This window comes from Neolamprologus brichardi, chromosome 3, assembly GCF_056152115.1.
Source record: "Neolamprologus brichardi isolate AB-2024 chromosome 3, ASM5615211v1, whole genome shotgun sequence".
NCBI lineage: Eukaryota > Metazoa > Chordata > Actinopteri > Cichliformes > Cichlidae > Neolamprologus > Neolamprologus brichardi.
In genome coordinates this window covers 33,454,937-33,479,264 of record NC_142106.1, presented here as the reverse complement: position 1 = coordinate 33,479,264, position 24,328 = coordinate 33,454,937, and the positions used below count along the sequence as shown (strand labels likewise).

The 24,328-nt window shown below is 43.1% G+C and overlaps 1 protein-coding gene across 1 annotated transcript in view; it reads right to left on the bottom strand.

The window, feature by feature from the left end:
• stim2b (stromal interaction molecule 2b) overlaps positions 1-24,328 on the bottom strand; it is a 57,464-nt gene that overhangs the window by 22,801 nt on the left and 10,335 nt on the right. The window contains exon 2 of the mRNA XM_006801713.2: positions 7,262-7,392. Coding sequence (XP_006801776.1) covers positions 7,262-7,392 — 131 coding nt within the window. The remainder of the gene's footprint in view (positions 1-7,261; positions 7,393-24,328) is intronic.

The following is a 24,328-nucleotide window of genomic DNA, read 5'->3' as shown; positions in this document are numbered from 1 at the left end:
AAGACCCAGACTCGCGGCGTAATAAGAGACGGGATTATGTTTAACAGGGCTGGATTCCTCGTCAAATTTCAAATGCTTTTAGAAGACTGTAAAAAAATATTACTGTGACACTTATGGGTTTCTATATATATATTAACGGTATATATTTAGGATAACTAGAGAGGGAGGAAAGAAAAACCTGATGGATGATTGGAGACCCACATTAGGGGAGTGCAGATTATAAATATATTATATATGAAACAACTTCAAACATGATGATGATAAAAATGCTTTGATTGGTGGGATTCTCTCTCTATTATTGTGGAGTCTTTACCTTGAGCACCTTGAGGCGACAGTAGATTTGGCGCTATATAAATAAAGTTGCATTGAATCCTGGTAAATTTTCACCCTGCCATGACAATTATTTATGACTCTCGTCTCTTAAAGTGAACTTTCAGAGCAGCCCAAGCCTCTTTTTTTTTGTTCAACATCCTGGTTGATATCTATGTGGCGTGACACGTCAAGTGAACGCTGCCAATGCAAAGGGAACAGAGATATGTTGGCCTCTATACTTCCTTGTTTGCTCTCACTCCTCTATCACCCCGTGCTGACAGTACGTTTAAGGTGGTAACTTATGTATTAAAAACTAGATATTAAGTGAGGCAGACGTTGAGATTGGGGTCAAAATGAGCAAAAAGAGCTCAATCTGTACTCAAATACAGGCGAAGACTGTGTATGACCTGCATATGTGCATGTGTGTGTGTTTGCGTGCGCATGTTTTATTACTTGTGTGGTGATATGACGTGTGGCCAGTGTTGTCTCTGTGGATTCATTTCCATCTTCCATAGCGACAGTGATTGTAGTTAAGTTACAGAAGAATTTTAAAGGTGAAACAGGTTCATGTGTCAGCGCTGCCAGGCAACCGACAACTGTGTGAAAAGATCGCCTTCATACTTTCAGAATCACGCTGTAATGACATTCTCATCATGCTATGGAAGCTAAACAAAGCTTTACCATGTAATGGAAATATTTAGCTTTTTCAAATGTGGGCAACTGAAATGCAAAAGTCTTGAGCCACCCATTCATTTCTTTATATTTTGCTCGGGGAATGGGAAATAGGAGGGACGGCAGTTTACTGAAACATGTGCATGGAAATACAGTGTATGAGGCAAAGACAGAGTTTGACGAGCTTGAAAGTCAGTTTTCGGTTTGCCCACTTTTATTTCTTTCTCGTCATTTCTTTAGTCTTCGGGAATAGTTCTCCAGGCTTGTCACGGCCTTGCCTTGCTAAGCATTAATTTCTTTCTCTAAATGATGTGAAGATCATATTTACACAACGTGTAAACGTGCTTAAGGTTTGAGCGATGTTAATATACGAACAGCCAATAGAGCTTGAATAGAGGATTATGTGTGTAAAATAAATGTGCTCAACACAGATGCCACTTGGGAAAGCCATCCTCCATCATATCTGCCTTAAAGAAAGGTTTTCTCATGTTTTCTATGAAATATACAGACACAGGAAAACATGACCACAAAGCCACTTGCGTCACTGTCACATACATCATCGCCTCTGTGGAAACACGACTTCATTTGAACTTGACTTCCACCTTAAGATTCTCTTGAAATCTTTGTCATGAAAAACAAATATCATGCTCGTGGTCATGACATGATAAATGTCACCTTACTGGGATAAAGGTAGCGGGAAAGAGGGAAAGGAGGAAGTGCAACAGAGGGTGTAGGGTGTCAGCCAGGTGGCAAAGGGGCAAGAGTGTGATTAGGTCTTGATTGCCAAAGGCCAGATGTGAGCTGACCCCACACGTCAGTCTGCCTCTTAACTGTGTACCTCCTTTCAGCTCATCACTGCTAGAAAGAGCCTGACTGTAAATCAAACTGCTGGTAGTATGCGACCAGTCGTCCCACAAACCACAACAGGGGATCGAATGGCTAACTGTAGCCCACAAACCCTTAAACCAAACTTTCACATCATAAATACAGTTGTATTAATTACCATTTATTACATTAAGAGCTCTCTTTCTAATCCCTTTTGCATGAATACAGACTTACCAGGCTTCAGTTCATCATAAATATTTCAGAAAAACTAACAACAAGATCCAAAAGACACGCAGAATTTCATTACTATTACATAGTTACTATTTCACATCTGAATTTTATTATATATTTTAAAGGTTTTGTGGGATCACTGAGGTACACATGGGGTTGCCGTCCTTCTCGGGAAATAACTAACATGGAGTTACCATGATCCAGCTGAACGTCATTCACGTTTTAATTGCTCATGATGTTGACTCACTGAGAGACACACAGGTAAAAATGCCACCTCAAACGTTACAGATTCTTTCGTCCTGTTGCGCAGTCACTTGTAAAAATGTATATTAAACTTCCGCTGTGGAAACAGTGGATACATAACCTACGAAACAAGTCACAACTTAACATTGTGCGTCATTAATAGCGCTACATCCGTGCCTACTAAGCCTATATAAGCCTGAGAGCAGCCTATGATCCTGCACTGTGTTTTTGAGTAGGCTGAGGTTAAAGGCTCGGCCCTGTCGGCCCCACTCACTGCAGAGCAATCTGCCGGACCAGACCAAACTTTGAAAAACACAAACACTGTGTCTCACTTCCTTCTCTGGGTGCACATTTATTTAGCACACGGCAGTCCCTGGACTCTTTATTAGGTACACCTGCTCACTTTTATATCTAATCAGCCGGTTTCCTGCAACTCGGTGCATTTAGGCATGTAGACATGGGGAAGACGACCTGCTGAAATTCAAACTGAGCATCAAAATAAGTAATTAACATTATTTAAGCGAGTGATTGTTGGTGCCAAGTGGTCTGGTCTGGGTAATTCATCAAGTCCTGATCTGCTGCTTGGCTTTTCCCACACAGTCACCTGTAGGGTTTACAGACATCGATCCCACAACATGTTGAATCTTGAAGCAGGAGCTGACAGGAGCAGCAGAAGACCACACTGCTACTCCTGTCAGTGTCCGATCAGTGGTTGAAGTTTCTTAGTGGTCCCTCCCATTGAGTAGCCAGCTTTCTGGTGCTTATGAGTACACTAGATAGTACTGCTCAGACAGTGAAGTGTGTTGTCTGCCAACTGGAAGATCAGTGAATTGATCCCAGACTCCCACAGTCCACATACCCAAGTATCCTTGGGCAAGGTACTGAACGCCAAGTTGCCCCGAATGCTTCCATCAAAGCGTGAGTGTGTGTGTAAGTGCTGGAAAGCTCCGAGGCATAGATAAAAGTGATTTCTGAATGTGTGAGTGGGACCTGTAGTAGGAAAACACTTGGAGTGCTCAACCGAATAGAAAAGCGGTACATAAGGCACACACTAATACATTTTCGTTTGAAAGCACACACCGTCCACACTGAGACGGCGTTTTTGGTCAAGGAGAATGGAGCTTTTTGAAAATGCTCTCCAAAGTGGATACATTTGAAAACGTTGTTTTCGCAGCGCAGTATGGACTGCGTAAACAGAGACTTTTAAAAACAATGCATTTTAGTCATGTGTTGCAGTCATGTGACCAATTAAACTAAGATTAAAGAGGGCATTATACAGAAGTTTGCGCTCAATTTTGACAGCCCTATTAAAAATTAATACCAGTTTGTACATGCTCCAGATAGCTTTTCTTCAAATTCGTTAATTCTCACTCGCTTTTGCAACTTTGTACTTTTGTGTTACTCGCAGCAACAACTCCACCTCATTGTTAGTCCATTTAAAAAACTCGGATTAGTGTAGATGTAGCCTAAGATTCAGTCCATGTAGCCACAGTTGTTTGTGTGAATGCACTCGTGCTCTCAGAATAAGAATTGCAATGAGTACTGTATAGTCTCGTTTATCTGCACTACTGCACTGTTTTATCTTTGTAAAGCACCAACTAACTTGGTTCTGCAGTGGTCTGATTGGTCAGATTTGTTGATTTAGATTCGAAAAATTGGAAAAACCTCGCTCGATTTGAAAAAATCAATGCTCTTTGTATGAAAAATATTTTTGACGTATAAAATATTTTACGCATCCAGTGTGTCTGTGGTCATAAAGGTCAGAACGTGATGTGAGCCGGATTTTGATGAGGCCGAAAAAAGACAAATCACTTTTTTCAGTCACAGTCTCCTGCTCGTCTTTCATAGAGCCAACTGATGGACAGCCACTAATTTGATAAAATAAATTTGCCCAGCTTTGAAACCCGACTCCATTTGTCTCAGGAGACCAGAGGAGAGGTTCGAAAATATTAGGTAAAAAATAAACAGCCAAAAACAACATGAAAGAAACGATCAGCCTCTGCCTTTACTGAGCCAAAAGGTGATACTAAGCATGGGGACATTCAGTATCGCACTCGTATACTGTACACGCAGGCGTCGGTAATCCACACACGGACGGACACACAGCTCCTCCGTGTGGGCTGAGGTCCAGTTCCGACACTCCAGCCCTCGGAGGTCTTTAGACGGGATTCACACAGCATCCGGCCCTTTACTGAGGCGCCACCACAGGGCTGTGGGGTATAAACGGTTTCTCACACCAGCACTTCTCAGGCAGTTAAAAACGTCTCTGCCAGCAAACACACATGCACACACACACACATGCACACACACACACATATGCACACACACATGCACACATGCACACATGCACAGAAAATGTGACTGCAGTCCCAAGTGGTTGCTTTTCAATGTAAGGAGGTGGCTGATTACCAAGAGACCCACAGGGCACACCAGGTCAGCGTGATCTCAGATGTCAGCACACACACACACGCACACCATCCATGCATAAACACACACTACAGTACCGGTGATACTTTCACCTCTTTAACTATCTGGAGCATCAGCTTATTTACTCAGAAGTAAAACTTTTCCAAACGACTTTCAGGAGCTCTAAACGCTTTTAGTTTAACTTTAAAAAGCAAAAAGAGTCATCGCACGCTCTCGATAAAACTATAAATATGAACAGTTTCAACATTTAATGATAAATTACATCACAAGTCGTATGAAACTGTAAGTAAAGAGTCGTGTGCGTCTTTGATGATGTGTCTGTATGTTAGGAATGCTGACTTGGCCGTCTCCTCTGATGACTTATTGCCTTTGACTGATCCAATGCCACAAGCATTTATTCACTCTTAGCTTTGTAAACTAAACATTTACTCAGATTTGCCAGCTTTCAGCAATCAGTTAGAGCAAGTTGCATTTATAAAAAAATAGGTCAACTTTAACCATTTGGGTGGCCTGTTAAACAACAGGGTGTGTTTCAGAGGGCAAAATACACTTTGTGAAATCTTCTTCACAGAAATGCAATTTAGGTATAATAATTATGTAACCGCAGCAGCTTATTGTACTATAAAATGTGTTTTCATTGTTATCAGTCTAGCTCCTGCCATATTACTTTTCTTTATAGTCAGAGAGGTCACAAATTTTACAGCAAAGCAGTAATTAAATCAGAAAACTAGGAATGTATAAAAACTGGCGGGATTTTTTTTATTACTTTAGTAAAGGAGATATGCTGAGGACAAAATATATAAAAAGAAGATGGAGACTAGGCCTCGTGTAAATCAAATGTTTTCACTATGACTGTGTAGAACAGCTCGCCTACACTTACGGGACACAGCGGATCATCTGGCTCCACCTCAGCCAAACCCTAACATCCTTCTCTGTCGCGACAACGCTCTGCACGTCCTCCTCCATTACATCCATGAATCTCCTCTGTGGCCTTCCTCTTTACCTACTGCCTGGCAGCTCCATCTTTAACACCCTTTGTCCAATATATCCACTAGGGGTGCAACAATACTCGTATCGATATTGAACCGTTCGATACAGTGCTTTCGGTTCGGTACGCATATGTATCAAACAATACAACATTTTTAATTTATTTTATCAACTTTTCTTCTGACGGTGCTGTCTGTGTTGAGAGCTCAGTGGATCTGCGTTTGACTACTCCGCCTAGGCTGCACTGTCGAGCGCAGATCCACTGAGCGCAGCGCAAGCTAGCAAGACAGAAGCTAAGCTCGTTGCAACATGGCAAATTGAACCTCCCCCACCCTCATTCAGATCTGGCGTTTGGAACTATTTTGGTCTTCATGTGAAGTATGACCCTGAAGGTAAGCGAGTCATGGACTAAAGTAAAACAGTGTCTCAGATGTGCCACGCAATGCTCAATTGGTGGGAACTAGTGCGTTAGCGCAGTTAGCTTGTTAAGGTGTTGACGCCATCCAGCCCCACGCATGAGGCGATCTGCGGTAGCTCGTTAACGGAGTTTTGCCGTGTTGTGGCGTTACTGTAATTTCAGATTAACACTGACAGCACTAGTGGGAACACAACGAATATGACAGCACATTTACTCCGACATCATCCTAGTGCAAAGACAAGTGGAAGCAGACAAAAACAACAAGCAGGCATGCTACAAACTTTACCCGAGTCATTGAGCACAAGATTCTCCTGATGGGGACCTGATATGTTTAATATGCTGCTGAGAATATAACCCAGAAGAAGCGTATAGTATAGCTTTTATTTTGGAAAGAGCCATTTCTCTGTAATAAACTCTCTTTTCAAAAGATGAGCGATTTCTCCATCAGATAGATTTATTTTTTTTATTATTTTGTTGTTTCAGCAACATTAAATTTAAAAACTGTACTTTTGAGTTAAAATATATATTTATAATTTTAATAAATGACAAATTAAAAAGGCATGAACATTTTTTTGTATCGAAAAAGTATCGAACTGTGACACCAAAGTATTGAACCGATACTTTGTGTATTGTTGCACCCCTATTATCCACTATCCCACCCCTGCGCACGTGTAAACAATCTCAGCCTCACATCTCCAACATTGTCTCCAACATCCTCAGCCTGAGCTGTCCCTTTAAACCTTCCCCTTCACTCCTGCTGCTCACCCTCTGTCACCAATCTCCCCTGACACTCATCTCCACCTGCTGCACAGTTTCTGAATTCTCATGTCCACCTGTCTAGTGAACTGTCCGCTGCTTTGGATGGGTTGCCCCAGGTATTATAATTCATCCACCTTCACTACCTCCACCCTTGCAACTTCACGTAATCATCCTTATCCCTCTGTAGTTAGAACAGATCAGCTGTGTTAAAAGATCCGGTCGAGTCCACTGCCCTCTCTCCGCATCACCTCCAAACCTCCACAGGAATGTCATCTGGACCCGCCACCTTTCAACTCTTCACCCTCTTCATAGCTCACTTTCTGCTTACTCATCTTCTGAGATTTATCGTAACCGCCCGAATCTCAAAGGTGTATGCCCCGAGCTCACCTCCACGCTCTCGTTGACCTCTATCCCCCCGTCGTTGTCATCGTCCAGCTGTTTGTGGATGTGTCGCAACGCCTCCAAACTGAAGCGGTCGGCCTCGCCCATGCACGGCGGCATCACTATGAGGCAGGGGTCTGCAGAACAAAACAAAACAGAAATATAGAGATGAGAAGGGAAAGGTTGAGATTAACAAAAGCAGTACTCTCGTCTGAGTATAAACAGGTGAAAGTTACACCTGCGAGCATTCGTAAAACCAGCTCTACTAAATGCTACCCAGGATTTCAAGGAATTTCTGCTATGTTGTTCACTCGCTGCATACTTGGAACATGGAGGCAGCACATTGAGCAGAATGTAGGTTACAGTGCCAACAAAACAAAGAGCACACCGGGATGATATGTAGTAAAAAGAGCGAACAGAGACCGGGCGGTTATTTTTATATTCTCAGAGAGGAACGACGTTCTTATAGCGTTTAGATTTTATTTGCTGACTGTTTATGAAACAAAGAAGCTTAAGATGCCGCTGGATGGGTATGCGGTGATATGCTAATGCAGGGTTATGATAATAAAGTCTCTGACAGCGTGTGTTTACATGGTTTCACCTGCTCTCACAGCCCCGACCACACCCACGCTCCAGGCATTTATTAGAATCAGCTCCACTTCCGTGTTTGAAATGGACACGTGACGTGAAAGCGCACTACAGGAGAATCCTCCACGTGCTCATTAGTGTTTGTTTAATTAAAGACTTCGATAGCTTAATTATTACAAACGCTGAGGTGACGATGATGTTTGTGTTTTTGTCACAGCAGCGTGCAGGCGAATCGGCGGTCCTGCCGGGCTCTGTCGCGTGCTGTTATCATTCCTGCAGCGTCCCCAGACATTCCCCCTCTCTCTCTTGTTTTTATTCAGCCCCGTCTCGTCCCAAAGGGGGAAATGAACCCATTACTTCCAGCCTTCCTAGTGATGGACAGTTTCAGCTGGCTAAGAGCCAAACTGTCTCAATGGAGCCACAAAACCACACACAGAGGCAGATGTGTACAACCACAGAAACCACGGTTTGTGAACAAGCGCACCAAAAAAAAGACAAATGCATACATCACAAGTGCAAAGACATCCCTCTGTAAACCACAAAGACAGAGCATTTTTTTTAAAACACTTAGATTGTAAAAACAACAACTGAATCCAAGTCATCCCAAGGCCTAACAAATAATGATGCTCCCTGCTGTTTATAGAGCTACACAGCACTGAAGGCCAACAATACAACAGTGAGACAGACACACACCCAAACACATGCATCAGGTTTTTAAGTGTTCTTGGCAACAGGCGGCGTTTCCGAGTGCGTTTACACGACCGCCACCGCAATGCCTTCACAGAATGCAAACAAGAGGCGGTAAGAAATCACATTATACGGCTAACAATAGCTCTTCCCTGAGAGCCAATGGACACGCCGTTTTTGAATGCACAGCTGGGCAACTCGGACAACCGCACACCTCAAAAGTGATTCATTTTCAATGTTTAATTGCTCCGTGCATTTACCTGACGACCAAAAAAGGAAAACGCATGCACAAACTGTAGCAATGTTCTCAAGGCGTGAAGCAAAAGTTCAAAAGTCTTCTTTATTTTTAACGCTAGGACAAGAATCGGTCGACATGTGAAAGCGTGTCAGCCGGTCAGTAAAGATGTTACATGTTCAGCACGTATAAGGAAAGAAAAACATCCCACCCAAACATCTCGTCACGCTGTCACGAGCTTCTCGTCACGGGTAGATGCACGTGTCTTTCTGCTAGGCGATGCGGGTTGCAGGTGTAGCTCGGCAGAAAGAAAAATAGTACCTGGTGAACGTGGAAAACACCCGTGAGGTTTCTGAGTTTTATCTGATTGTTAACAAGGGCGTTTTGAGCGCCACAGGAGCCAACTGGTTCCACTATATCCGAGGGAAGATAGAAATCTCTGCAGCTGGGAAACTCGAACTAAATCAGTGTACAGAAAATGGTTAAAAAGCACGAAGTGCAAAGAGTGTTTGACACAGACAGCTTGACAAAGTCTGGAAACTCAGTCGGGGATAAGGAGCATCATGACAAGGTTTTCATCTTTCTTAGTTAACCCTTCAGGCTGTGTGCTCATACAAAAGAGGGTGTTGGTGTTTGATGCATCATTTGACTCTTGTTCTGCACAAAATGAACGGACTCAATCCCGCCTACATCAGAGGAATGGCTCACGGAGAGTTAGGAGAATATCAAAAAATGCTAACAGCAAAAAGACGAGAGAAATACCGGAGAGGAAAATGCTGTCAGTTCACGAGTTAATATATTTATTTCACCACTAAATGCACAGTAGATCTGCTAAACTGGATCCATTTAAACATGAAGCTCAACAAGTAAATTTAGAGGTCACACTGCAGGAGACGCGGAAGTTAATTCACTTTTTGCCAAATTAATGCTGGAACATTGCAAAACATGCAAACTGATCAGACTGCAAATCAGGACTGAGCACAAGTACATTCCTTCACTGGCCATTAGGTACTCCTCTTCAGCTGCTCCCTAATGCAAGTATTTAATCAGCCAATCATGTGGCGGCAGCTCATCTAGACATGTAGGAATCGTCAAGACGACCAAACCAAGCATCAGAATGACGGAGAAAGGTTATTTGGTTGTTGGTGCTAGGCAGGCTGGACTGAGATTTTCACACACACACACACACACACACACACACACACACACACACACACACAGGAAGAGAACAGTAGCTAAAAAAAAGAAACCACTTGTTACAAGCAAGGTACGGAAGAGCTTTCTGAAAGCACAACACATTGGAGCTTGACCATGACCATCCTTTTATGACCACAGTGTGCCCATCTTCTGATGGCTGCTTCCAGCAGGATAACACACCATGCCAAAAAGCTCAGCTCATCGCAAACTGGTTTGTTGAACGTGACAGTCACCAGATCTCTATCAACTAGAACACCTTAGGGAACGAGGTGGAACGAAAGATTCGAATCACGGATGTGAAACCGACAAATCTGCAGCAGCTGTGTGACGCTGTCGTGTGAATATGGAGCAAAATCTCCCAGGAATGTTTCCAGCACCTTTTTGAATCTGTGCCATAAAGAATTAAAGCAGCTCTGGAGGCATAAAGGGCCCAATCCTGCACCAGAGACGTGCACCTAACAAAGTGTCTAGCGAGCGCATTCATGTGCTTTCTGCAGAATTTCATCCAAAATGTTTTCTCTCAGCTGAAAAGAAATTGTGGCGCGCACAAAAACAGAAAAATGCAGCTTCTGACTAATTACATAACCTGCCCTGGAGCAGGCTGCGTTCAGCACAGGTTCCCATCGCAGGCAAGCCGGGTTAAAAGAAAGCCACCTTTGTGACAATAACTCACTAACACATTAATGCCGCTTCATACACACTTGCGAGACCAGAGGAAAGGCGTGTATGTTTGTGTGAACTCGCCCCATTAGATCTGCAGGTTCCACTTTTTTAAAGCACCCTGATGAGCATGTACATCTCGCAGGCAGCCATGTGATATTTTCTGTGGGTATTTGATGTCAGATCTGTTTACTAAAGCCAGACTTGACACGTTAGTTATAGAACTGCCACTTGGCAATCTACAGAAGGAGCAAAGAGAGGCATTTGATTGGACGCATGCCCGGGGCTAAGTTTGGATGAGAGGACACAGGGTAGGGATGAACACGTCGAGCGAAGGAACCAGCACTGGCAAAGGGCTGCGAGTGGCCTCACGATTGGCAGAAGGGAGCGATATGCCGCCAGAGGTTAGATAACACCGTGATCATTTGTTCTTGTGCAAACAGATACAGCGGACTAGTTTGAGGGAGTGAAACCACAGAGGCTTTAAAATCTCCACCTCTCAACACGATACAGTGACAGGGCTGGGCTAACTTGAACTGAACTTTTGTTTTGACTGATGTGCTCCAAATAGAAAAATCACTTGCCACTTTCTTTCTGACAACACGGTGTGCACCAATCAGGAACTGACCTTTACTAGGATTCCCCTAAAGGCTGTGTGCTGTTGGGACAAAAAAATAAAACAGGAACAAAGAGAACCACGAAACACTCCAAACCACTTCCGTCCCCATAACAAAGACAGTAGTTGAAGAAGCGTATCTGTCAGCGACAGGAAGTAATATCAGTGCGAACGAGGCTGCTTTAGATAAGCCTCGTTTCGGCAGCGTCTGTGCGCCTGTGCTCGGTCAAAAGCCATCTGATGCTCGAGAACAAGTTACATAATGCATTTGCTTAGCTTGCCAGAAAAGTTTACATAGTCTGCTGTTTGCATAGCATGCACATCTAGTTTGCTGTTTGGTTATTTAAAGGAACCCAAAAAGACTTGACTTTTTTATGCAGAGAAAGAAGCAAAACACGAGCCGCGGTTTAGCCGGAATTCTTTCTTTTACAGGAATGTCGGAACTGACAGCAGCACCCTTTCACTGTCTGTGATGTTGGTTTTCATTCCTCTATAAGTACTACTGGCCTAATTCTGTCCCCTGCATAAAGTAAAAGATGCTTCCAAGATAAAACAAAAGAAGAAATTTAAAAAAGCTGTCATTCACACGCAGGATTTAAGCTGTCCCACCTGCTGAGATATCCAGAAATGTGACAGCGCAGGCCTTTTCTTCCCCATTTCTGAGTACGTTTGAGGATAGTTGTTAGCACTACAATGAGAAACCATGTGACGGGAAGTGGTCGTCGGTGACCCCCCTGAGCGTTCCAGGGGGACGCTTGCTAAAAAAAAATACTCAAATTAAAAACAGCCGGGACAAGCGGTCCCGAAAGATGACAAAATTGGAAAGCTCTGGGTTATTTTTAACCTATCAGGCTCCCGGCTGTCAGGATGTAAACGCTCAACAATGGCAGAGGTCTCCCTTGCTCAAACACACACAGATGTTAAGCACACACACACACACACACACAGATGAGCAGGAAAGCGGCTGTACAGTAATTTGCTTTGCTATAACTAAAATGTGTGCAAGCTGTCACCGTGCGGGTGGGTGGGTACTTCAAAAGAACTTGATAGCTAAAGCATTTATCTGTCAGCTGCTCGCTTTAAAGTCATTTCCAACACCTTTTTTTTCCTGCTCTATATGCATAACATTAACAGGGTGTTGTTTCATGTTGACGAAAACCGTGAAGTCAGTGAGAAGCAGACAGAGAGGCGTGTGTGTTTGTGATGTTCGATGTGTTTGCCGTGGGAGCTGTGGGGTGAGGGGGGAACTTCCTTGAATTCGATCCCTGTGACATTTGGCCTTTTGTGTTTAAACACTCGAATCGATGCGGCCGACCTCATCCCGCTGAATTCTGGGTGTGTGGTCTGTTCAAATGTTAGACAAACATGTCTCCTACAGAAAAAAAGAAAAACAGCTTTACTCGCTGATCTTTAAGCCCCCGTAATCTTTTCATGTGCTAATACGAGCGCTTTGACAAGCCTTTCTGTTCTCCTATGCTTTTATTCACCTGAGATCAATGCCGAGGCAGGAGTTTGTTCTCTATTAATGCACACGATCCATCAAGATAGCTACTTTTATAACCTACTGAGCATTGTGCAAATAGCAAATCTTAACAAAAGCTGTTCTCGCCTGATGCTTTTGGACTAAATCGGAGTGAAAAGGGTCCAGGCGTGGTCTGAAATCATCCTCACTGCAGAAAACTTCATGTGTAAGACGTTTTCCCCGTACTGGAAACCCAGATGGAGTCTATAGGAGGCAGGACACGCGGCCTGTACAGAATCTATTCTTAAAACTGGCTCAATCAGACATAAAGTCTGAAAAACGTCTGTTCAATTCCTGATCTGTCCAATTCAGACCACCTTGCATCCTCACTTGCAGTTCCAAATAATGCCTCAGCTATAACGGCTATAAGTATTACTCATCTGTCCCCTTGACCTCTATGATATGAGTCACAGCGCCGCACCACTTGATTTGAATCAATCCCACATACATCTTTGTGCAGCTGTCATAGTGTGTTTGATTCCACAGCTTAAAATAGTCGCCCACAAATCCACTGTTTAAGCAGCGTTTGCCAAAAAAAACGAAGCGCCTGGCTGTCTTAAGATATTACTTAGCTCTAAACACACACATTTGTTTTCACTGAAGATGTGGATCTGGCAGAGAGCTGCAGATTTCTTGACAAATAAATAAGGACGAGAGGCTGATGTAAAGAAGGGGAGCTAGTAGAGAGCGTCTGCTTATACACGGACCAGACTGCATATCACAACATGGCCCTTTAAGCCCTTGAGGATTACACTTAAAACATGTGAAATACATAACAATCAATATTTATTTCGTATACTTCTCATCTCTGCAGACAGGCTTTAGTTCAGTTACACAGGAAGAGTACCAGCGGTGCGTCACGTCAGCACCTCGTAGCCCAGAGTGAGATCTCCACCTGAGAGACAGGTCAAACCCGGTCTTGGATGAGGAAGCCAAGATTCAGTGTAAGAGTATCTGGGAGCTGGTTGGGTGTGTGCGGAGGCAGTGGGGAATTAAGATAGCAGGACGTGATGGGCCTGACATTTGACTCTGGGGAGCCAAAGGGGGGCTGAAGCGGCCTCTTCTTTCCCACAAACTGCTTGAGATTTCTCGGCGTCCTCAGCCACGTCCTGCGCTCACACGCTGACGTCTCCCTTTCTCTCTGGAGTACAGACACACACCTCTGCTCTGAGAGCGAGCTCACTCGTGCGCCTCTTCACGTCGAAGCCTCCTGTCATCTCAGATACTCCGATGACAAAGGCTGAGGAGACGCTAATAAACCTAACTGAGACACATTTAGTTAAAAATGTTTGCTTAAACTGCGCCAACACTTTGCATAGCATGCAACTACTAGAGGTGAATGATAAGTCATAGAATATGACTCCCTAAACAACTACAGCAGATACTTCTGTGATAATAACCTGGCAAAATCTGAATTAGCATAAACCTGCATCCGCTTTATACCCGAGTGAGCCACCCTGTCCTCCAGTCACGTGAAGCATGTGCTGTGTCAAGCACAGCTGAAAAAGAGCACTAGTCCAGCTCCCTGCTTACCTTATTGTGAACATGAGAATCACGCAGTAACTAACAATATGAGCATCTCAGGACGCACTGCCCACAATAACTGTAACATGACACAGCAATCATCTATGACACATCACAGGATCTGTGTAACAGGAGATTAAAGAGCATTAACATACGCAGGGCTCGCAAAATCGCTAGCCCGACGTCCTGGGGCTAGCGATTTTTCCAGTTGGGCTACCAAAATCTATCTCTGCCCTGCCCGTCGGGCTATCATAGGAAGGAAAAATATATGTCAATGCTTTTGCATTCTTTCGGAAATGTAGCTGGGTAATTATGTCATTGGCATCGGTGAGCCAGAATTTGCGCTTGTTTTTTGCTTTCACTTTGCAATCGCGCGAACTGTGTATAGAGAGCGACAGTACTGATTGGTGAGTGATGATAATTTGCGCACCAATTCCTCTGACATCGTCTTATCAATCGTTAGCTTACTATGCAAACATGACAAGTGAAATCTCCTGCAGCTTAAACATGTGAGAGGTTGATCGCGCAGAGAATCGCTGAGCGTTATGTTAATGCGTGTGTAAAAGCAGCAGGATATATATTTTAGTTCTGCTGAGCCAAATAAGACAGGTCAGGGTGAAGAAGTGACCACAAAACGGAAAAGTTATGACAAATCAGACTATAAGGCAAAAAGAAAGTGCAGCTTTATGGTTTCATGGACAAAAGAATTTCTGTGGCTGCAATATGACGAGCTAAATAACCAGGGCTGCACATAAGTGGTCCGCAGGTGCGCATTTGCTGTCAAAATAAAAAACGGGCACAAGATAAGAAGTTGCAACGCGTGTTTGCATACATAAGATTTTCGGGAGGACGACAGACATTTGTTTAGAACTCTTAAAGATGTCGAAGAAGCTCCTTTAAGCAATTACTTTGGTGTTCCTCCACCTCCAAAGAAATGTCCGAAGGAGTCCGAACCACAAAAGAAGCGCGTATTCTCGAAAAAGTGTTTGCAGGAGGTGAGCTTCAAACAAATGATGAACGCACAGAGATGTGGTGCAGAATGTGCCGTGAAAATCCCACTCTAGCGGACAAAAACAGTGTCTTTTATATGGACGCAAACGTGCGTTGCAACTTCTTATCTGGTGCGCGTCTTTTATTTTGACAGCGAATGCGCACATGCGGACCACTTATGTGCACCCGTGTAAATAACATAATGTTCTGCCGGGTGTGTTGTTGGTTTTCCCTCGATTTCTGAGTTGACAAGCGCCTTTGTTACTGGGACCAGTAATTTTAAGAAACGCCCCCCATTAGAATCCATGAGAAATGCAAGAAATGCATTATTGCTCAGTCTGCAATATCTTTCCCAGAACAAACACCAATTGCAAATAACATACTAAAAATAAACCTGAAAATCTGTTAAGAACAGCTTAATATATTGCAAAGAGTGAACTACCACTGGCACAATTTAGCAGTGTTTGCAAACTTCAAAAAGCAAATGGCTTCGATCTTGGTTCCACTTGCCTCTTACCCGTGACTTCAGTGGAAATTTCAAATTCAGGATCTGACACAGACTGATTTATGTTCTACAGTTCTTACAAGTTCATAGAAATTTCTGTTCAATTAGAACCAAGTATTTGAGTTGATGATTGTAATTTTTATACAATGTTGTAATTCTTTGATTAATGTTTTGTTTCCATTAAAATATTATGCTTTAATGTATAATACTGTAAAGGAAACAAAACAGGAAACAAAACATCGATCAAAAAATTGCTCTCTTTTTTATTCGGGCTACTTACATTTATTTTGGGCTACCAAAAACTGAGGAGTCCCTGCCCGAAGGGCTACCAGGGATTTTGAAATTTTGCGAGCCCTGATACGAGAACAGCATTAATGATGTATTTATTCACGTCAGTGTGTCTTTATCGTTGTTCAGTTTCATTACTGCCAAGTCATACCTCAGCTCTCAGGCTGCACATTATCCCCCTGTGAATTTCTTCTGTGCTGTGACTCAGTTAACTTTTCTTCCCTTTCGGTTAATTTAGCTGATAAGAGTCATAGAAAGAGCCTGATTCAGTGGCCGATATGCCAATTTATCAGTACATATAACGGCCGATACGTAAAGATTAAGGTAAAGAAGAGACAGGAGAAACACCCTTCAACCATGTTATGATTGTTGATGTTGCATAGTTTGTCCACCAGGGGACAACTTCCCAGTTGGCCAAAAAAAAAAAAAAGAAAAGAAAATGAAACAACTAGCTGATTCGAGAAGAGTCCAGCAGAGCGTAAACGAGTACTCCTTATGGTGGCAATGAAACATTCATATTGTGATATCAATCATATTAAATAGCTACACCAAAAAGATGTTTATGGTTAATGTGTCTGAAAAAGGAAAAGATTTCGGCCAATATATCGGGAATATCTTTCTTTCTTTTTTTTTAATCACCAAAATATCAGCATTGGTGTTAAAAGTCTTACATCAGTTGGGCTATAAATGATATAACTGTCACTGCTGCAGGCAGCAGTCGTGTGGGGTTAAAGGGAAAAGGACCCAATCGCAGGCACTGACGATGCAATGAGTGAGCTTTATTTACATGAGGTGATAATTCAGACAGAGCAGAGATGGGACAGACGGAAACTAAGAACAAACCTAAACTGGGACAATCTAACCAACAAATCTGAAAGCATAACTCACAGGAAAACATACAGGGTGGAACACATGGAGGTAACACAGACGGACCAGTAACAAGCAGAAGAAAACACGGGGCTTATATGCACACAGGAGCAATCAGGGAATGGGAGACAGAGCTGACGAGACAAAGTGGAGCAAAACCAAACACACTACACAGGACAGGACAGGGACTGTCAAAGTAAAACAGGAAATACATCATCAGGTATGCACAGACAAGAGCTTAAAACGAGACATCAGACATGGCAACAGGAAAGGAACACAGAGACGTGGGCCCGGGGCAGGCACAGAGACGCAGAAGGAGCTCAGAATACAAAACAGAAACCAAACCTAAGACCAAGGAAATCCTAACAACAATTAACCTGAAACATAAGATAATAATCAAAACCAAAACCACTGAGTCCACAGGCTCAGGACCAAGACAATAACAGTGGTTCTGATGAGTGAAATAGCTCCATGTTTTAATAATGGTAGTTGCCATCAGGGGGGGATAATTGCAACATGTGTGTAGGGCTTCAAGAATACAAACAACACTTGGTGGGAAACACTGAGTGTAAACATAAGGTTTGTTTGTCTGCAAGATATCTCCACTGTGCAACTGAGTCAATAAATTCAGATGTAGATAACACTTACTGGAGCTTCTGTAGATAAACTAGCAGAATATCAGGATGAGGCAACTGGTGGAGTTTGGATTTCACATGTTTTTTTACAAATATATATTTCTGTTATTTTAACCCAAAAAGATCCCAGATAGACTGGAGAACAATGAAATAAAACCCTCTCATAATTTTGATTTCCAGGAGAAAGCCAGCTTCCCCACAGCCTGCATGGACACTTGCTCGTGGACACTTCAGCATGGCGGGCCCGCGGTCTTGCTTAACCGGTTTCTTTCTGCTCTCCTATTTCGCTACATGTACATGACCCCGTTGCTCCAGCGTTAACAACACCAGTTACAAAACCAGTTCAGGTGACCTCCTGCTTGGGTGTCGCTCGGCTCTCCGGCCATTCTGTTAAGTGCATGCATGCACTTTCCTCCGTACAGAAACCTGCCACGGCCATTTCAGCTGATTCGCTGGCAACGCACCAAACTCCTATCAGCTTTCACACGTTTACAATGCATGCCTTAACCGTGTGCATGATAAATGACATGTTAAGAATACCCTTATAAGTTGCTCTATTTTATTAATGTCTTGTGCAGCCGTGAACTTCTGCAGGCAGCTTTTGCTTGCTTGCAAGGGGCTCCTCCTTATGTCTGACCCTGCCCTGCGAACCCTTTTATTACCATTTTTTTTGTGCACAGGTAAACACACCTATTAGAAGCTCAAAATTTATAAAAGCAAGGAGCAATGTGATGTCAGTGTGTACCAGGCACGTCCCCTGTATCCACTGCCCATATGGCAGTGTCATAAGTCAAGCTGACGGGTCAGTATTAAAGGCAAGTAAATAAAGCTTCTGGAGAGTCTACCATTTCAGCTCATCAGCAGCCATTAATAAGACACAAATATCATTAGCTGCCTACAAATGCCACCCACTAGTCCAGATAGAGGAAGAGAGGTGGTTAGTTAAGAGGAAGAAACAAGATACAGAAAGTAGTCGTGTGTTACTCTCGCTTTGCACAAGCTGTTAAAATGAACGCATCGCAGGCATGCACTTAAAAACCTACATCTCTTACTCAACAAGCACTTTAAAATTGAGATTTGGCCAGCAGAAGGGGAACGAACCGGATAAACAATAAACTAGATACCATAATTAAACAAGACTTTCTCTCTACTACTTTTTTTCCCCCTGGAAGAAGCAATAATTGAAGAAATATTTATTTCTCAGGCTCTTAGGCTTTTGTTATGTTTGAGCTGATGTTTTGTTGACAGGTGTGCTTTCACATTCCTGTGGGTGCCTTGGGCATGGCAGACAAACACAAAGTAAAGTGCCACACATGAATGTATAATTAACTCATTTCCAGGTAGGGAGTGACAAGTGAAAGACAGGCTTCTTTTTTTTTAAAGGATGACTCAGATTGTTCACGAACCACTTACACAAAGAAGGAGTTACACATGTAGCCTCGACGAATTCTTGGAAAACCTCAGACTAAGCTTCACGCTGTCCCGGCTAAAGGCGTTTAACATGTCTGAACTGCAGCTCGGTCCACCCGCACGAAGCAATGGAAACAAAAGATGGTGCAATACGCAGGTGGAGGTGGATAAGCATGGGCACAGTGCAGCAATGCAGCGAGTGCAAAACTCCAACATGCACATCTGCAGTCTGACTGAGCAGACTGTACATAAAAGATGGACACAGAGATTGTGACATCACCTACTGGTTTGTGGAGCTCCATTCTTAAGACGCCAGCTGAGAGTTTAGGTCGTCGCCATCATGGTTCAAACATCAGAAAAAGGTGAATTTGAGTAAAAAAAAAAACACAAGACAGCCGTGAAGCAAACCCTACTTCATTGTCTGTTTCACTCTAAATGAGATAATTTGCCAAATTAATATAATGTTGTATTTATCCATCCATCCATTCGCTTATCCTTTTCAGGGTCGCGGGAGCCTATCCCAGCTGTCATAGGGCGAGAGGCGGGGTACACCCTGGACAGGTCGCCAGTCTGTCGCAGGGCTAACACACAGGGACAGACAACCATTCACACCTAATGGCAATTTGGATTATCCAATTAACCTATCCCCACAAGCTGCATGTCTTTGGACGGTGGGAGGAAGCCGGAGTACCCGGAGGGAACCCACACAAACACGGGGAGAACATGCAAACTCCACACAGAAAAACCCCGGCCTGATGTTGGAATTGAACTCAGGACCTTCTTGCTGTGCGGCAACAGTGCTAACCACCGTGCCACCGTGCTGCCTGTGTTGTTGTATTTAACAAGTGTTAAAACATTTAGGAACATAAGCTCATCAGGAAAGTGTTTCCCGTGCTCACAAATCGAGCGACCAGTACCTAGTTATTGTGTTATTGTTATAGACCTCTATGCAATCAAGCTTGGCCACTAGATATAATGCAGATTTTACTTTTTAGACTCAGCGGACTCCATCCATCTCTTAAATAAAGTCTATTTTTTGGTTTTTGGTACAATGTTTTGTTTTCTTTTGTCACTAGCAGTGCTGTGCAGCATTGTTTGCCTACCGAGAGCCAGTGTTGTTTGAAAGTAACACAGAAGAAAACTACAGTTCCGTCCACAAGTCATTTATTTATATTTTGCTTGGAAAATGGGAAATAAGTGCAGCGATTTATTGAAGCACGTGCAGACATACATGGAAATATATATGGCAATTCTAATTAGCTTGAAAATCAATATTTGGGTTGATCGCATTTATTCTTTAGCACAGCCTAAAGGTCATCAAACCTGTTGTCACTGACCTTTAGTCCAGTTCTTGTGAGGTTTGGCCTACCTCAGTCTTTTCTCCTGTTTCCTTTTCTTAATGAGCTTCTTGACAGCCACACTTCCACTGAGACAATTTCTGAGGAAGCCTCAATGAACAGTAAATGGATCAAGTGACGGGCCAGATGCATCTTTCAGGTCCTGTGTCAGGGCTTTGCTGGATGTTTTTTCCTGTTTCTTAAGGACATGACTTACAAATATGTTTCATCTGCTGTGAGTAATGTTTTAAGCACAATACTTCTTCTATTCCTCAAGACCATTTAAAAAAACAATTACAAGAAAGTCTGGTAAAATATAAAGAAACTAGGAATGGCTCAAGACTTTTGCACAACACTGTACACTCTGCAACTTCAGTTTTGCAAAAGACTTTCACCTTTCTATCTTTGATTCAATAAGATGGTTGAGGGGACCTTTTGTCTTTGACCTTCTGAACCCAGTCATTTCCATTTATGTTTGGGATGGACCCACATGAGCCACCTTAATGGGCTTCAGTAATCCTCTGCTTAGGTCACAGCTCAAAAAAAAGAGGGCAGATAAAGGAGGGAAGAAAACTAGAGGAAAACTTCCAGAAAAGGAGACGCTACTTGCGCCCCGGCGTTCGTGGAATGTTTGAATAACAGCCCCAAACACGAGACGTGTGATACATGCAGCCGACCTGAAGAAGAAAAGAAAAAGGGAGAGACGGAAAAGACAAAAGGCCGAGCGCTGGCCTAATTAGCCGGCCCGGCTTCAGACACGCTCCTCTGGATATAACGTTGACTGCTCGAATGAAGCATAGAATGTGTGCATAAGGTGACCAATCACAACGATCACAATGATCCAAGTCGTGCACACCAGCGTGCAAAAGATGCATCTCACATAATCCCAGTTGGGATTAAGTGTTCCTGGGTCTGTGACATGGCCTAAGGGATGGAAAACTGGGGGTTAAGACTTTCCCAGTGGAGTTTTGAGAAGCACTTTATTTAGGTATGGTACACCATGTTCTCTGACCTCATCACAGAAAGAAAATTAATGTAACAAAATAACACCAAGAAAGAACTAGATCTGCACAAGTAAACAGCAGCAGAATCTGATGATCAAAGCTGAGCAATCAGCTGAGGAATTTAGATACAGAGCTCACAAAGAGTCAGAGAGAAAATCTAGATACCTGATTTTAAGTCACACCAGAATAAAATCAGATATAATCAGACCTAAAAAAAAAATCATCTGATCTGACCTAATCGTCTTCTTAATTTCAAAAAAACATACATCCATTTTATACAGCTGATCTTTCAGCCCACTTTCATGTGGGCTGAAGTCCTTCCCCGCAGGGCAACTCCACATCCACACCTGCAACGAATTTAGAATCATCAATTAACCAATTAACAAGGACGACTTAGGACTGCCGCAGGAAGTTGGAGTATCCAAAGGAAGCCCACGCCATCCCAGGAAGAACATGCAAACTACACACAGAAAGCCCCCAGAGCCTTGCTCCACCAAAACCTTCTTCATGTTGCTTCTTGTGGAAATTTGAGCCAATCTCAGGTGTTTGTACACAGGTGAGTAAAATGTTTCACTACTAACAAGTAAATTAGTGGTTTTCTTCAAACATGATGTACTCAGCTCAAGCACCTGTTTGTAAAGATGAGCTCAATAAAGGTGTGGCATCAATGTAGGTCATGAGTCTCACTCCAACCGGTCGCAGCAGATGGCCCCGCCCCTCCCTGAGCCTGGTTCTGCTGGAGGTTTCTTCCTGTTAAAAGGGAGTTTTTCCTTCCCACTGTCGCCAAAGTGCTTGCTCATAGGGGGTCATATGATTGTTGGGTTTTTCTCTGTATCTATTATTGTAGGGTCTACCTTACAATATAAAGTGCCTTGAGGCAACTGTTGTTGTGATTTGGCATTATATAAATAAAATTGAATTGAATTGAATGTAACATACAGCAGTTTAACACTCGTCCTCATCTCGACAGAGCTCACATTCCTGCAACTTAGCTTTGGCCATTGCACACGCTCGGATGAGACGGATTTTACGTGACTTTATTGCGAATGAAAGGAACACTGAAACATCCTGTTCAAAAGTTTTACAGCCACCTTAAATGCTGGTTTGTTTTGATAAGCTGCAGGGTTTGCACACACGATGCAAAATAACACGCACGCTTTTAGTTTCACTCTGAAAAGCGGCAGATTAATGTTGTGGGGCTCTTCTGTCACCGCAGCAGCGCGGCCATGTCTCAGCTGGAAGATTTGTATCTGACAGCAGACATCAGGTTTGGCTCTCGGCCAGCATCCTGTGTATGTCCTCTGCCTTCCTGTCTGACAGGACTCTGATTGTTTTCCTTTTATTTCTGTTCTTTTTTTCTTCTCTTTCTTCAGCAGTTCTAAATACAGATGCAAGTTCGGACACCAAGAATAAGTGAGACACTGCAGACAGCAGCAAAGTTATTTAGCTCACATTCCCAGTTTGGATAAAGAGCCGGAGTTTTTGCAGACAAAACTAAAAATATAGATTCAACATAGGATACTGGTCCAGTATCTGATTCACATAGCTGGACTTGGCGTATGTGAAAAATGAGTTTATCTATTTGATTTCTTTTCGTGTTATCTGACATTTACTGGGGAGGTACCAATTATCAGATCCTGAGCTGATAAAATTTCGGCAAATTACTGACAGTCGTTGTTTTTACCCCACTTGTTCCAGGAAAGGAGAGGAGTACTCCTTTCTCTGGAAATGAGTTGAGCTCTCTCACCAATCTCTGAATAAGCAATCAAACTATAATATAATCACTGGGTCAAAGACACAAGGACCTCAGACTCGACGGAACACATCAGATAAACGCCAGCCACTGCCATCAAACCTGACACTGTTTTACATGATACATTTCTAACTTGCAAGAATATACTTCTAAACAGAGCCAGTCGTCACCTGATACTGGCCTATCACAGATATAAACTGTGTGCCTTGAGTTCTGTGGGGGAAAGGGTGATCTCAAGCAGAAAATAACACATCTTTCATGGTTTCTTCAGTTGGTTTGTCAAGTCGATTCCTCAGTTTCTATAACACATGTAGCAGAGCATTAGGGCCGGCAACAGAACAAATATGTTGGCCATCAGCAATTATAAGGCTAAAAGGCTACCTTGGATATCACACTAAGGAAGCTAGGCATGTGTTTTTCGTTACACCAGAATAACCACTTACTACTCCTCGCTCACGTGCCTCAGCTTGCCAGTTTCGTCTCACACAAACTGCACGCCTCTCAGAACAAAAGAGAGAGGCAACAGTCTCAGACCGAAAAATGCACTGACTAAAGGCCTACACCCTAGCTAACCACTCACCCATTTGGTACTGTAGATACAGAAGAAGCCACCACATGTAAGTGATTTAGTTCTTACCAAGCTCTTTGATGTGTAATACGAACTGGTGCCATCACAGACCACATCAAAGGAAATCCAAATAGGCTCCAAAGAAGTCACCTGTTAGTCCGGACATGCTGCCGTTTGTAAGGCCAAGACAGATTAGCATCCAGCTTAGCACGGCCCAACCAAGAAATGAAGGGTAAAAACATAGTTCAACTGCTTGCTTGAACTCTATACTTTTGATTATTCGAGTTGTGGGAGAAACTTGATTTCGATCTTACATAATAAAGGTGCATAATAAAACAATGCTGATAAGAGCAGTGAGAGTGGAGGAAAAATCCAAAACAAGCTAAAAGATGCTAAAATACTTCAAAGGCCAAAAGGGTGCAGCAGAGGTGCTTGACCGTGCTTCCTATTTTACAATCCATCCATGCAACACGCAGCAAGACAGAGGGCCTACACAGCACGAGGCACCAGTAGGTGATGTTATGGCTGATTAGGGTAATAGCGGAGAAAACAGGAAGCAAGAGGTGGCAGAAATAAAAGCTGAAAGGTGCTCAAGCAGGCACCCGTATGATTTCCAGATTTGCATCTAAGTCTACCCGTTACGCTTGGTTTCTAACAGTGAATCATTTTTTGCTATGAGCACAGGTC